This window comes from Medicago truncatula, chromosome 7 (genome assembly GCF_003473485.1).
Source record: "Medicago truncatula cultivar Jemalong A17 chromosome 7, MtrunA17r5.0-ANR, whole genome shotgun sequence".
NCBI lineage: Eukaryota > Viridiplantae > Streptophyta > Magnoliopsida > Fabales > Fabaceae > Medicago > Medicago truncatula.
The window spans coordinates 48,763,762-48,778,240 of NC_053048.1; the positions used below are offsets into that span (position 1 = coordinate 48,763,762).

Genomic DNA, 14,479 nt, shown 5'->3' on the forward strand with positions numbered 1-14,479 from the left:
TTGGTCAAGCTTGTTTTCTTCATTCTCTATCAATTTCATCTGACAAACCTATAGACAGCAGGGAAATGACTTAAATACATAGAAATTGTGATTACATAAAACTATTGAGTACACATGTGCCATAGCAACTCCAAAAAAAAAAAATTGATATCCACCACATTCTAAATTACCTCAACAAAGGTAGCTGTGTAAAAGATCCCAACAAAGTATTCTGGGATATTTGACATCACCAAGGTAAAAAAAAAAAAAAACTCCCTATTCTATGTCTGATCATTTCAAAAAACCGCCTCCCTTGCGGTCTCTCAACTCGCTAGGTATGATAAATACAGAATCTACACAAAGGCCACCTTTTGAATGTGTACAGTCAATCTGTTTCATGGAGAATCTAACTTTTGTTGTAGGTTCTGATCCAGTCACAATAAACTCACCTACCTTGTAATCTACCCAATATCCACGCTTATGATTGCCGTATGTATCATCGTGCACAGTTTCATCCAAGCAGCACTCAGATGATGCTTCCTGACCATCCGAAGTTGACAACCTAAATATCACTGGCTTTATATCCCAACCATGGGTCTGGTCATAGTTGCATACGCGCCGACCGAGTCTTTTGGAAAACCGTCCGAGGTGAAGCCTAAAGGAGAGGGTATAATTATCAGCAGGAAATGGAAAGTCAACCTCCCCATCCACTTCAAACCACCATATTTGCTGCAAATATGCTACAATGTTGAACCTGAAATGAATAATACTAGAAATGTAATTCAGTACGCAGAACAGAATGAGGACAGATTAAACAATGCAGCTTAAGTCTCAAGCTTAATAGTGCTACTATTAGTGAAAAGAAGCACACATAGCTTATAAGCAGTAAATTGGAATGATTTTATGAATGGAAAGTTGGAAAAATAAAATAACATTGATGATTACTAGTGGACAACTGTCCATAATAAATTATGCAAAACAGCCAACCCTATATGTTGATGTTTTATTAATAGAACAAACATTTCCTTTTTCTGTGAGATTAATAAAATAACATTGATGATTACTAGTGGACAACTGTCCATAATAAATTACACTATAGGTGAGCAAGCCTCTTACAATAGTTTGTCTATCTCTACAACTCGTAGCATCATTTCCAACTAGTTCTGATAAACATCGAGAACTCACGAAGACTTCGGGTGAAATTTCAAGATGAATATATGTGTGTTTAAAACTTCATTTAATTTTCTAAATTTGTAGCACTGATAACAAGATGTTTAAAATTAACTTTCTATGACACAAAAAATCGCAAAGAGAAGCACAGGCACCCTTTGGAGGCTCATTCATAATTGCCGATCATCGGTAAATGTTGCAAACTTCATCTATAGTGAGAAGGCAATGTAGTTTCTAAAATTGGAGATGAATGTAATATAATTTAAGCATCTTTAACATTCATGTTTTCAACAATTATATTGTGTTGATCATATTTAACATTCTAAATGACCTAATTAGCAGTTTAATTAAATTCTTGAAATCAAGTTCTACGATTCAAATTGACATGACATGTTTGGATACACTTCATATGTCAAAAGCACTTGTATAAGTGGCTGATTTTAATAAGCTTTCCATCATAACTTATGAAAGTAATTTACAGCTTGAACAATTCATATACATAAACGTGTAAGATAAACACTTATTCAAAAAGTCTTTGATTAAGCAGTGTATCCAAACACGTTCTAAGATTATAATTTCTGACATAGTATCTGACAAATAAGTAGTTGGAAGATACAACACAAATCACATTGGGTACTTAATCTAGACAGTAGTTTTGATTATTTCATCACGGAAAACTTGGGAGAAAAAACAACTTGAGATGTACGGTAACATACTAACATCACTACATCACAAATGTTAGAGTCTAGACCAAATAGCGGCAATAACTTTCATATGTAAATTGAACTGAAAACCCAACAAGCCAACACAAGCAAGCAATTGAGACCGATATTTATTGATTTACATGAAACATGAGTTCAACAAAAACATCCAACTTCAAATGTGATGAAAAGCATAATTTAACGAGAGCTTCCACTTTGCAAGCACAAAATTCTTACAAAGCGTAATCATAAACAAGGACCGACTAATCCATAGGATCGATAGCAGCATCCACTAGCGAGGGGGGTATTTTAAAGTAAGAGCAAAGCTGTATAGACTAGCCCACATAAATTGGCATTTTAAGAGGAGCATCACACTAGGCTAAACTAGAATTCTTACAAAGCATAGTCAAAGGTTTTAAGAATGTAACCTAGATTCTTCAGTAGGAACCCAAGTCCAGTATCTCCGATCATCAATTCCAGTAATAGACAAACCTTTCGCCGAAATTGACATGCAAACCCTACCAGTAACCCTATCGAGCCACAATTGCTGCAAAACCCAAATTCTATCAATAAATTAAACCGAATGATTTGAAACAATAAACACACTAAGCTAAACTAAACTAAACTAAACTAAACAGTAAAACCCTACCTTATTACCGTCATCAAACGGTAACGGTTTAGAGAAAACAGCGAAAATATCCTTCTTGGAAAGATTCCGACAGCGTTGTTCTTCAGGCATTAACCTTAGAAGATGTTGATAGTTAGAAGGTAGCTTAGATTCCCAAACGGAATCAGCTGAAGCAGCGCCGCGAAAAGCGCGATTTAAGCGAGCTAAGTTGCAAATCTCGGGTGGAGTAAGATGAAGAAAAACACGAGCAACGCAGTTTTCAGGGATGTCGCCGAGGCTTGGAGCGATGGTTGAACCGTTGGATCCAAGATTCGACAACGAAGCCCCCATAACACGCACGCACGCACGCACGCGAGTGTAGGTGGGTGTGTTTTTCACTTTTTTCAGACCATTGTAGAGAAAAATGAAGAATGAATGTAGTATTATTATTTGGTGGAGAAGTGTAAGGTGAGTGTTGGTGTGATTTGGTGTGGGAACATGTATTGGCGTCAACATCACAGTATTACACGCGTTTCTTGCTTCGCTGTGTATCATTATCATATCCATATCCATTTTTTTCAATTTATTTAATCTAATTTACTTAGTGTGAAATGGTTTTTATGGACCCACAAAATGTTTTAAAAACAATGTTTCATCAAAAGAATCTTACACATGCTTAATGTGTGGATAACAATTGTCTAAAGGATCATTCTATCGGTAATGTTCTTTGTTCATGTTGGAATTAGTAAGTAGCTGTTAGGATTAATTAGTATTGGAAGTTGTAGTAATCATCTTCATCTTGGAATTAGTAGCTGTTAGTAAATTAATTAATATTGGAATTATTAGCTGTTAGACATGGAAATGGTCTCCGATGTTTTTTGAGAGGGAGAATTGTTTTAAATCATGTATTTTTTTAATATCAATATTAATAGTAAGAGTAAATTACACTCTTCACCCCCTCAAAGATGTTTGAGGTGAGAGGAGCGTATATTTTAACATAAGAGAACATGGAAGTGTAATCCAAGCATCTATGAGGGGAAGAGACTGTAATTTACTCTAAAATATTTTAACATAAGAGGGGATGAAATACTTTAATAGTATTTCATCAGTTCCAAATTGTACACCGCTTTAATTTGTCCCAAATTATATGTCGTTTTACAATACCAATGCAACATTAATGTTACTTTTCCTATTATAACATTAACTATTTATTACTCTATCTTCCTATTATTTATTTTCCACATAATATTAATTGCATTTCTTAATATATGTGAAATGCCCAAAACATCATACAATTTGGGATGGAGGGAATAGTATTTTTCATTTCACTTACGTGTTTTTGTGTATTGCATTTCAATTGTCTAACTAATCTATTAGTAATTTTTCTTCTTCTTAAGGTAGCTACTCCATTAACTATTAATTAATAAAAGTATTTTTGTGAATAAAATATATTTTATTATTAATAAGTGTGTGAAACTCAAAATGAACATCTAAATTGAGACGGATAGAGTAATCTCTTTGTGAATGTAAGTCGTACGGACTTCGTCTCTATTTATAAGACTCATTTGTAAAAATTTATTGTCATTTTTATAAAAACATCTTCAAATATAAGGTGCATTAATTAATTTTTCACATAAATACCATTAGTTAATTGTGGAGAGTTAAAAATCAATTATTTATCTCTCTTAATAATAGAACGATAATCTTAAAAAGAGAATGTACATTATTGTTAAATTTAATGAAAAATAAAATTTCTAAAAATTTATACTTTTATCAAAAGGATCTTATATATAAGGACGAAGATAATATTTTCTTCTATGAACGTGTCAATATAAATGAAGGACCAACTAGGTGCAAATCATTTAAGCAATTCACATATCCATTTGGTTTCTCTTTAAGTCTCTCAATATGGTGTCAAAGTTGGTTCATTTGTTCGTTAAAGGCTTTTACCTCTAATCCAATATAATCCTTGAACTTCTTACTGGTGCATGTAGCTAAAACGCAAAAACCTCCTTGTCGCTTGTGACTTATATGGCAGCTTTCCATAGTCGTGAAAACAGTTGTGACTGCCCAAAACTATTAGATGTTGCCTCATTTATCCATTTGGCCAAAATCACTGTTATTGTTGTTGTTTGTTTGTCCCGTTTGTAAGTTTTAATGAGAATGGATCGCCCTCGATGTAATTATTGCACGATAATGGTTCACACTCGAAATACCTGTTACTCTCTTCATGGTTTTCCTAGAAAGTCAATAATTGCCTCCCATTTTAAATTGGTCAAGAATACTTTTCTTCTCGGCTTTCTTTTCTTTTTTGTCATTGTATCCAATGTTACACTCATAACAACAATAATACATGATATAATTTTTCTAGTAGGTCCATTTTTAACTATAATATAATTTATTTTGTTATGAAAATTATCCAAATTTCTTGGATAATAAATATCATCAATATTTTTAATATTAGTGAGGCACATTATTAGGAAAAAAGAGTCCAAAAATGTATGACTGATTTCTTCGACAATAATTTTTTTGGCGCATTATTAAGAACAACCAAATTTTTTTAATGGGAGGATGTATGTATAAATCTTTGTGCTATGTGGGAGCTACATATAGCAAATCGCACCAAAAGTGCGAAAAACATTAATAGACTTCAACACAGTCCTTCCTCATGTCAATGTTTGGGGCCTAGCTGTATATACACCCCATAAACCAAATATTTCTATATATACCTCCCTCCATAAAAAAAAAAATTGGGCCCCCTACCGGCAATGGCCCTAGGCCGCCGCACCCCTGGCCTATGCCTAGGGCTGACCATGGGTGATGTCCACTTGATTTTAGACAAATGATGGTTATTTTTCTAACTTCAAGTCCACAACACGACGTTTTCAAAATATAGTATGATTTAATATTTATGTGAGCCCTCATGATGTTGTCATCTTTGAAAGGTATTTCATTTGATTGGGGAGTATGTTGTCCTTCATTGTGTGTAGGTTAGATCTAATTTCCCATAGATAGAACCAATGGTCTCGTGTGGATCAAGTGCGCCAGTAAGGCATCACTTCGTCTCCTATATGGTGGGACGTTACATACAAATACTCAAACGCTCAAGTCAATGTTTATTTGAGCGGGGTAGAGGTTTTATAAGATACACATTTTATGTGTATCTTATAGTCTTTGGTATAACTTGTGGAGAGTGTAACATCCATATTATTGGCTGATATTGTGCCAAGATTCCCAACTCTCGTCCCTTTTACCCCACTTGTCGACAACAAATAATACATTTCAAAGGATACTAGAGCGCGAGAACTCGCGCCTTTAGGGGTGGTTTCTAACGAGTGGGGCAAAGTTGATCTAAAAAACTAAGAGTTAATAAATCAAATTAGTTACTTTGTCAACTAATTATCCAATTAAAATTGCTTAAGGCATGTTTAGTTGGAACGTATGTTCATAATCTTGTTTAGAGTTTTTTGCTTTCTTTCAGACTTCTTTTAGAGGAGACAATTTTATTTGAGGCGTTTTGGACGTTAAATATATATATCCACTCTGTTGAAATTCAATCATTGAATCATCACATTATGGTAGTATAGCCCATCTCGCTTAACTTTGTGGTTATTTGTTTAGAGCTTCTGCCTACCTTACATTAGTATTTTTTTTTTTTTTTGAGAGGTACATTAGTAATTTATTGACTAAAGCCTAATACCACTATTCTTTTTGTAAACGGGTTTAAGGAGAATACAAAATCAATGTAAACCACGACTACACACCATTAATCCTACTCTTGTAAATTAATTTTAAAATAAATGATGAAAAGTGGCAAAATAAAAGGCTCATGTTTCCTTAAAAAAAAAAAAAAAAAAGGCTCATGTTAGATGTTTGTGTAAAAAAATTAGTACTCCCTCTGTTACTATCACAAGAAGTCTACGAGTAGTTTACAAAAATCACATATACTGAGAAAAGTTGTTGAAACATTAATTTTTTTTTAAAAGTATGTAACTATTAATAAATAAATTGTCATTTATGTATAAATAGATTCAATGTTGATTTTTCATATTTTAAGATAATTAATATTATTAATAAGAAGTATAGTTGAAGAAAAAAAAAACATCAAAATTTATAAATGGTCTTATATTTAGATACAAACATTTTTTTTTAAATGATCTTAGGACACATGAATGACCACCCTTTATTAACATTATTTTGAGGACTGAAATTACGCATGAGTAATTTTTGGCTTTAACGCTGACTTTTGAAAAGAAACACGTATACAAAATCCATCATTGTTCGCGCTTTGAAACGGCGTTTCAGTGGACGTGGTAGTAAAAGTAGTAAGCTCAACCAGTTTTACACAAAACTTGTGGCTTATTATTCCAAAACACACACTAACCAAAACTATGTGCTGTTTCCTTTCTCACCACCTACAAAACCAGTTGCTTCACTTCCCTTTATATACATACTTTAATACACACTACACATCTTATTCCCCCTCCACATTTTACCTCCAAAAAAAAAAAAAAAAAACCCGTTCTATTCCATTTTGCTTTTTCCTCTCTCTACCTTTGACTATACTTTCCACCACTTCAGTCTTTCAAAAACCATAACAATAACCACATAACTAAGCAATGCTATATTGTTAATATGTCATGTTACATTACACCTTCATCTTAGTCTTTTTTTTCCTTTTCTTTTCACCTTAGTCTAAATTTTTTTTAGCAAATTGTTTCCTCCCCTTTTGAAGTGTTTCTTATTCAATTTTTCTAAATTTTATAGTACCGAGATTGTATAAAAAAATTGTTTAGGTAATCTTGCTAGGCTTAAACAAATATTTTTGAACTAGTCTTGATGGAATCCAATGGACTAGGTGGTGGAATATTTCCAAACATCAATAATGGATTTCTAGGAGTAGAAAACCCTTCAAAACAACAACAAAACCATCAAAATCCTCACACTTTGCATCATCACCAAATGGTTTCCTATGATCAACCTCATCAATCAATCAAACAAGGCTACCCGTATCCATCCAAAACCAACAACAACAAACCACAACAAATCAACATCAACCTCAGTGATGAAGATGAACCATGTTTTGGAGCAGATGAAACCTCTGTTGGTGACCCAAAAAGAAAAGGATCACCATGGCATAGAATGAAATGGACAGATACAATGGTAAGACTCTTAATAATGGCTGTTTATTACATTGGTGATGAAGCTGGTACTTCAGAATTAAGTGCTGATAAAAAGAAAGCTAATGGTTTATTACAAAAGAAAGGGAAATGGAAATCAGTTTCCAAAGGAATGATGGAAAAAGGGTACTATGTTTCACCTCAACAATGTGAAGACAAGTTCAATGATTTGAACAAAAGGTATAAAAGAGTTAATGATATTCTTGGTAAAGGAACAGCTTGTAGAGTTGTTGAAAATCAAACTTTGTTGGATACAATGGATTTGTCCGCAAAGTTGAAAGAAGAAGCTAGAAAACTTCTGAATTCTAAGCATCTTTTTTTTAGAGAAATGTGTGCTTATCATAATAGTTGTGGCCATGGAAACAACAATTTGCAACAACAATCCTCAACTGAGGCTCAACCACAACAGCATCATCATCCACAACAACAGCAACAACAGCAGCAGCAGCAGCAACAACAATGTTTGCATTCATCAAATGGGGTAGGGAGTTTAGGAATGTTGAAACTGAAAGGTAGAAATGGAGGAGGAGGAGAAGAGGAAGAGGATGAAGACGAAGACGATGAATGGGAGGATGATTCTGAAGAGGAAGAAGAAGAGTCAGGAGAAGGTGGTGGTTATGGTTCAAAGGGACATGAAGAAGATGAAAATATTGATCACTTAAGGAAAAAATCAAGAAAAGTTTCATCATTGCCATCACAAGTGATGCAACAGTTGAGTAGTGAAGTGATGAGTGTGTTGCAAGATGGAGTGAAGAGTTGTTGGGAGAAAAAGCAATGGATGAAGAAGAAGGTGGTGCAATTAGGAGAAGAACAGGTAAACTATCATGTGGAAGCATTTGAGATTGAAAAACAAAGGTTGAAATGGGTGAAATTTAGTAGTAACAAAGAAAGGGAAATGGAGAGACAAAAACTTGAAAATGAAAGGAAGAGTTTGGAAATTGATAGAATGGTTTTGTTGCTACGTCAAAAGGAGCTTGAATTGCAGAACACTCAGCAGCTGCAGCAGCAACAACATTCTTCTACTTGAGAGAAGAAATTTGTTTGTAAATTTTGTGGTTAGGTGATGTTACAAAGAAGAGGTGCATTGTGAAAATGGTTATTCATTTTCTTGTGTTATGATCCTCTTAAGCAAAGTTTAATTTTAAAAAGCATTAACCATGTAATAAATTACAGTTTTTTTCTGTCTTACATATTTGACATTCTAGTAGGGATAAAATAAAACTATAATGAAAGTGTGGAGATAAAAAATACGGCAGAACAAAGAAAATGAAGAAAAAATAATCGCACACCCGGTGGGACTCGAACCCACAATCGCTTGATTAGAAGTCAAACGCCTTATCCATTAGGCCACGGGTGCTTGTTGTTAATGTTCCCTCTGTTTATTTTATATACTGTTACAGTATTATAATTAAAGACTAATTTAATAACAAACACCATTTAACACTCTTAACAACTTTGATTAAAATATTTTATTAAGTCACTTGCATCAATTTGTTTTGTTAAGGCACATTATTCTATTCAACTGAACAAAGAGCATCAACTTAACCTTGTTAAAATCTTGCATGAGGAAATAATGTCTAGTTCCAAAATTCCTAGTGCTATTTTTTATTGCTATCTTTTTGGATTAAGTTATTTTGGCAATTTATTGTACAATCCATGGTTTTCAAATTCGCCATAGAGTATGTTTGGTAGAAATAGACTATAAACTAGCTTATAATTGATAGCTAAAAATTTAGTTTATAACTAATGACTTATAATTAAAAAGTTAGGAGTTGGTGGGAACGTGGGTAAATTTTCTTGTTAATGGGTTATAAAGTAAAGGTAAAGGTCAAAAATGGTAAAAACTAAAGCTTCAAGTAGTACTTTAGTTAGCATTTCTAAGAAAAGCTACAAGCTATAAAACGAGTTAGTTAGTTTAAACTTTTAGCTTTTTATATGTTAGTGAGAAAAGCTTGTTACCAAGTATATTTCATTTTATCAAACAAGCTTGTAAGCTAGTATATGTTAGGCTTACTTGTGATACTAAACATAGCCTTACTAACATCCATTTTTTTTTTTTTTTTTTTCGGATAAAATCAATGTGTGTCATGTTAGAATATATTAGATTCATTTTTAAAATGTGAGACCTCCATTGATATATTACTCCAATAAAATAATGAGTATTGAAGAAAATGTTAGAAACATGAAAAGTGAGTGTTTTGAACACTCCTCTTGTTTGATTTGATTAAAATACAAATTTTTTAGGAGATGTATTGGATTAGAATTTTATGGGATTTTAAAAGACTTTTTAATTATGAAAAAGTCTTGTGGTATTCAATCAAGAATTTTTGCAACTTAAAAAAAGTCTTGTGGTATTCAATCAAGACTTTTTGTCATTTTAAAAAAATCTTGAGGTGTTCAATCAAGACTTTTCATAACTTAAAAAAAGTCTTGTGGTATTCAAAATTTGAAGGATTGTTTAATAAATTGGATTTTGATGGATTTTGTGGGATTGTGTAGTGTAATTTTAACAAGAAAATGTCTTTCATGAAAATATGAGATTTCTTGAGATTGTTTTTCTTTTAAAAGTTACTATCTCTTTCTTCTCCTTTCTCTCTCTCCCCTCCCCCTCCCTCCCTATTCTCTCATTTCTCTCTTCGTTTCTCTATCTCTCCATTCTCTCTCTCTCTCTCTCTCTCTCTCTCTCTCTCTCTCATCTCTCATCCCCCCTCTCTCCCTCGCTCTATCTCATAAAAAAATAAAAAATTATATTGAGAATATTATGATAGAGAGTATGTCGTAATCAATGTTCCGCAAATTGAGTGTTAACTCTCTGAGATTATTGAGTTTACGTTTTTAGGTACAAAAATCGTGTTAACTCTGAGGTAAACTCAGTTTCTGGTAAAATCAGAAGATTTAACAAGTTTGACTGAGTTAACACTCGGTAAACTCGTGTAAACTCGACCGATTTGTAATGCTGACACAATATTTTTTTTGAAATATTTGTAAGTGCTGGCATAATTTTAAATATGTACAATTGAATTTTGTGGGACTTAATTGTACGTTTGACCCTCATAGTTTATTCAATTGTTTGATTTTAAACTTTTAACTTTAATTGAGGATTTTGGTCCCATAGCTTCTCAACTATGACCTTAAAATAAGATCATGTAGACATTTTTTTGGCCTTTAATTTTTAATTATGTATCAGCAAACTTTATAAAAATTTAATATTTTGAAAATAATGATGATACAATTCCAACATCTTATATACAATTTGTCTTTATATAAGAGTAAAGAAATATGGTCAAAATATATTATGCGAATAATACACATATTTAAACTTTATCATTTCTTTTGAGACTAAGGGAGTACTCTAGCATACCACTGTGACATTAAATTCAAGTACCTAGTTGTAGTTTAATGATTTTCCAAATCCAATGTGAGGTTATTACTATCTATCTTCAATTGGATTGAAGAAATGGGAATCACAAATTTGGTTCATATATAGGTGGAGGAACACCTAAGAGAAGCAACAAACTGATATTGATCAGTCTTACAAGTAACAATCTTAACCGAATAAACAGAAAATAACAAACTAAATAACAAACCGTAACGAACTTAACTGCTATTTCTTACTACTACCAACTCTTAAGGGGTAGCTAATATGATGAACTCACAAAGTGCTAATTCTATATAAAGCACACAACTACTAAGGCACTAAACATTTTATCATCACTCACATAATCAAATTCAAACGAAGTGTATCAAGAATGGAAGCAAAGAAGGAAAGTTGCAGTGATGGAAATATCAGAATCAAAGACTTTGAAGCTGATCATGTTGACCATGATGATCACAAACAAGAATTGAGTCTTTCTCTTGAGAAGCTGAATCTTGCACCAAAGAAGAAGAAGTTGCTTGTTTTGAACCTTAATGGTTTACTTCTCCACCGATCTATCCACACTTCCCGTCTCACCGATTCCCATTCTAAAGTCTCGAACGGCTGATAAAATACATCTTAACTTTCTCCGTAAGTAACATTTACTTAAACTCAAACATGCATTATGATATTTAATTTGGAAATTTCTTTTTATCATATGCTTAATGATTATATTGTAAATTGTGTGATTCAGTTTTCAAGAGGCCATTTAGTGAAGAATTTATGAAATTCTGCTTAGAAAGATTTGAAGTTGGGATTTGGACTTCTGCAAAGAAGTCAGTAATCAACACTTTTCCATTTTTATTTTTCTTCATTATGAATTTGATTGATTATATATATGGTGTTGTTACATTGTTATTTATTACACTTTTACTACAGGCATAATGTTGATGGGGCTTTAACTTTTGCTATAGGAGAAGAATCCAAAAATAAGCTGCTATTTGTTTGGGTACATTTTCTTGAAGTGTTCTTTTTTCTTTTTACAAATTTGTATATAAAAATTCATATTGTAGGATCAAAGTCATTGTTTCTATTGTATTGGTATGAAATCAATGGAGAAAAAAGAGAAGCCTCTTTTTTTCAAAGAACTCAAAAAAGTGTGGGAAAAAGTCAAGAAAGGAGGCTCATATTCTCCTTCTAATACTTTGATGATTGATGACAAAGCATATAAGTCCTTCATTGATCCCGTAATTTAAAACTCATTCTATTTATTTTTATAATATGGTTTTTATTCAAATGTTAACAATTTTCATAACCTCATATTGCAGCCAAATACAACAATTTTTGTCAAGTCATATGATACAGAGGACAAAGAGGACAATGCACTTGGTGAGAGCATATGTTTATGTATTTTTATTCTTTTTAGATATTTGGTGCATTTAATTTTATTAATATAAGTTTTTTGATTTGTATAGATCCAAATGGTGAACTTTGTGAGTACTTGAAAGGAGTAGCTGAAGCTGAAGATGTTCAATCTTATGTGAAGGATAATGCTTTTGGGTTACCACCACTTACATCAACTCATCCTCATTGGAGTTATTACACCCAAATTTTCACACCACAGTTCCTTAACTTTTGGTCTGCTGGCAAATGAGGAAAACTTAGTTCAATGAAAGATTAAGGAAATAAAGTAGTGGTTACAATGCTAGTAATAGGGATTTGGTTAAAACCTATGTTTAGGATGAGTACTTTCATTTTTCTCTCACAATATTTTAGCTAGTTTTTGGGCAAAACTCAAAGTTTGCAGTATGGATGTGGTTTAATTTTCTCTTAATTGTTGTTGATGTGAAAAGACTTATGTATTAGAGATATAGATTAGTAGCATATTAGTCCTAGTAGAGAGTAGTATAAATAACTTGTAACCACCCCATTAGAGGGTACTTTTCTCATTTTGTAATATTCCATTTTCATCAATAGAAAGAGTTTCTTAGTTTTCTCTCATTCCTTCCATGGATGTCATGTTTCCTAACATGGTATTAGAGCTAACTTGGTATCCACCTTGAAGGATATTTTCCGCTGCATTTTCTCTGAGAAAATCCAAATTTTCTCACTTTCACTTTCTTTCTCAAAATTCATTTTCCATCGTTCTCTCTCGATTTTTTTTTTCCTTCTTCTCATTTTTGATTAGGCTTTATGATTCTGATTGTTCATGATCTTTTCCCCCAAATTCTAGGTTCTGTGTTTTCAATTCCATTCACTACAGTTCATGATCTTTCTTCCATTTCAAATTCGGTTTCTATTTCTGGATTCGAATCCATTTTCCGATTGAATTTCACCTTCGATTCGGGTTTCTTGCTCGAAATTTCGTTACTTCAATTTTCCCGAATGCTAGGGTTTGTGATTCCAATTCGATTTCAATCTTTCATGTTCGATTTGATTTTTTTTTGTTCTGTGATTTGTTACTTTCGGTTAGTTCTTGGTTCAATTTCACCTGCGATTCATAAGTCTTGTCCGAATTCTTCATCAATTACAATTTTCAGTTTGTGAATCTCGCGATTTCGTAATTTGATTTCTTATGTTCTTGCGATTGCGACTCCTTTTCCATAGCATTTCATTACAGTTCGTGGTTCTGCTTCGTTTTGCAATTATGTTTGTGATTCGGTTTGTGACTCAATTTCAGTGGTTTGAAGATCTCTTTTCAAATGCGATTTTGTTGTCGGTTGAGAATTTGTTGAAGGTTTTGATAACTATTGTTTGTCGCGCCAACTTCGGTAGCCGTAAACCTCCATATCAGAGTTGCATTTTTGACATATGCAAGCTTTTGCTCAGAATTTATTTGTCCAACTGGTATTTGATGAAGCTTCTTGTACACACCGGTTTTGGTAACTTCTCATATCCTCTCTTATTCTGATTGTTAAGTTTTGTGAATATGAATTTTGAAGTTGTTCAGATCCGCAAGAATTTGTTCTTTGGTTTGAGCTGCATTTTTCTGCATATATGTTCATTATGTGTGAAGCAATACGGTGCTCACAAGATGTTTGATACAAGTTATCTTTGAACATGGATTTAACTGGTCACACTTCTAGTTGTGGTTTATGGATATGCTCATCAAGTTCGTTGTAAACGTGAGTTTGTTTGATGTCAAGAATGAGAATTGGCTCATGTTATTTGTCTGCAACTGGTGAAATTGAATTCAGATTTGAGTTATGTGCTATGTAACTGCTGCCACTACATCCTTAAGCTCTGGTTATTGATTGCTTCTGGATGCATAATTGGGTTGATTTTTGGGCTTGGTAGCTTCCTTTAGTGCATTGGTTTCTCTATTTGGTATGTGTCATTCATCGGTTTCAAGGAAGATGGTGATTGGGGTTTATATAACCTTCCTGTTTGTGGCTCTTTGATCTTGTTATTTCTACAACTTTGCACTTGGTCATTCTTGAAGACTATTTTGGTTTGATAACTCTTCTTCAGTACACACCATGTTTTT

The 14,479-nt window shown here is 32.9% G+C and overlaps 2 protein-coding genes, 1 non-coding gene and 1 pseudogene across 4 annotated transcripts; 2 read left to right on the forward strand and 2 right to left on the reverse strand.

Moving 5' to 3' along the window:
* LOC25499369 (F-box protein PP2-A15) lies at positions 1-2,955 on the reverse strand. Of its 2 annotated transcripts, none has more exons than XM_024771230.2 (3): positions 2,500-2,955; positions 2,279-2,397; positions 1-748 (listed from the first exon to the last, which is right to left on the reverse strand). In XM_024771230.2, the coding sequence occupies exons 1-3, from the start codon at positions 2,806-2,808 to the stop codon at positions 271-273; spliced, it is 906 nt and encodes a 301-aa protein (XP_024626998.1). In that variant the 5' UTR covers positions 2,809-2,955; the 3' UTR covers positions 1-270. The 2 variants fall into 2 exon arrangements, with proteins under 2 accessions (XP_024626998.1, XP_013450069.1); XM_013594615.3 differs by having other exon boundaries at positions 1-733; positions 2,500-2,949.
* Positions 2,956-6,934: 3,979 nt separating this feature from the next.
* On the forward strand, positions 6,935-8,829 carry LOC25499370 (probable serine/threonine-protein kinase irlF). The gene has a single exon (XM_013594616.3). It carries the CDS (start codon positions 7,297-7,299, stop codon positions 8,662-8,664), a length of 1,368 nt encoding a protein of 455 aa, XP_013450070.1. The 5' UTR covers positions 6,935-7,296; the 3' UTR covers positions 8,665-8,829.
* Positions 8,830-8,921: 92 nt separating this feature from the next.
* TRNAR-UCU (transfer RNA arginine (anticodon UCU)) lies at positions 8,922-8,994 on the reverse strand. The gene has a single exon. It is a non-coding gene; the product is annotated as a tRNA-Arg (tRNA).
* A 2,376-nt stretch (positions 8,995-11,370) lies between these two features.
* LOC25499372 (ubiquitin-like domain-containing CTD phosphatase 1) lies at positions 11,371-12,690 on the forward strand (annotated as a pseudogene).
* The last annotated feature ends 1,789 nt before the right edge of the window (positions 12,691-14,479 follow it).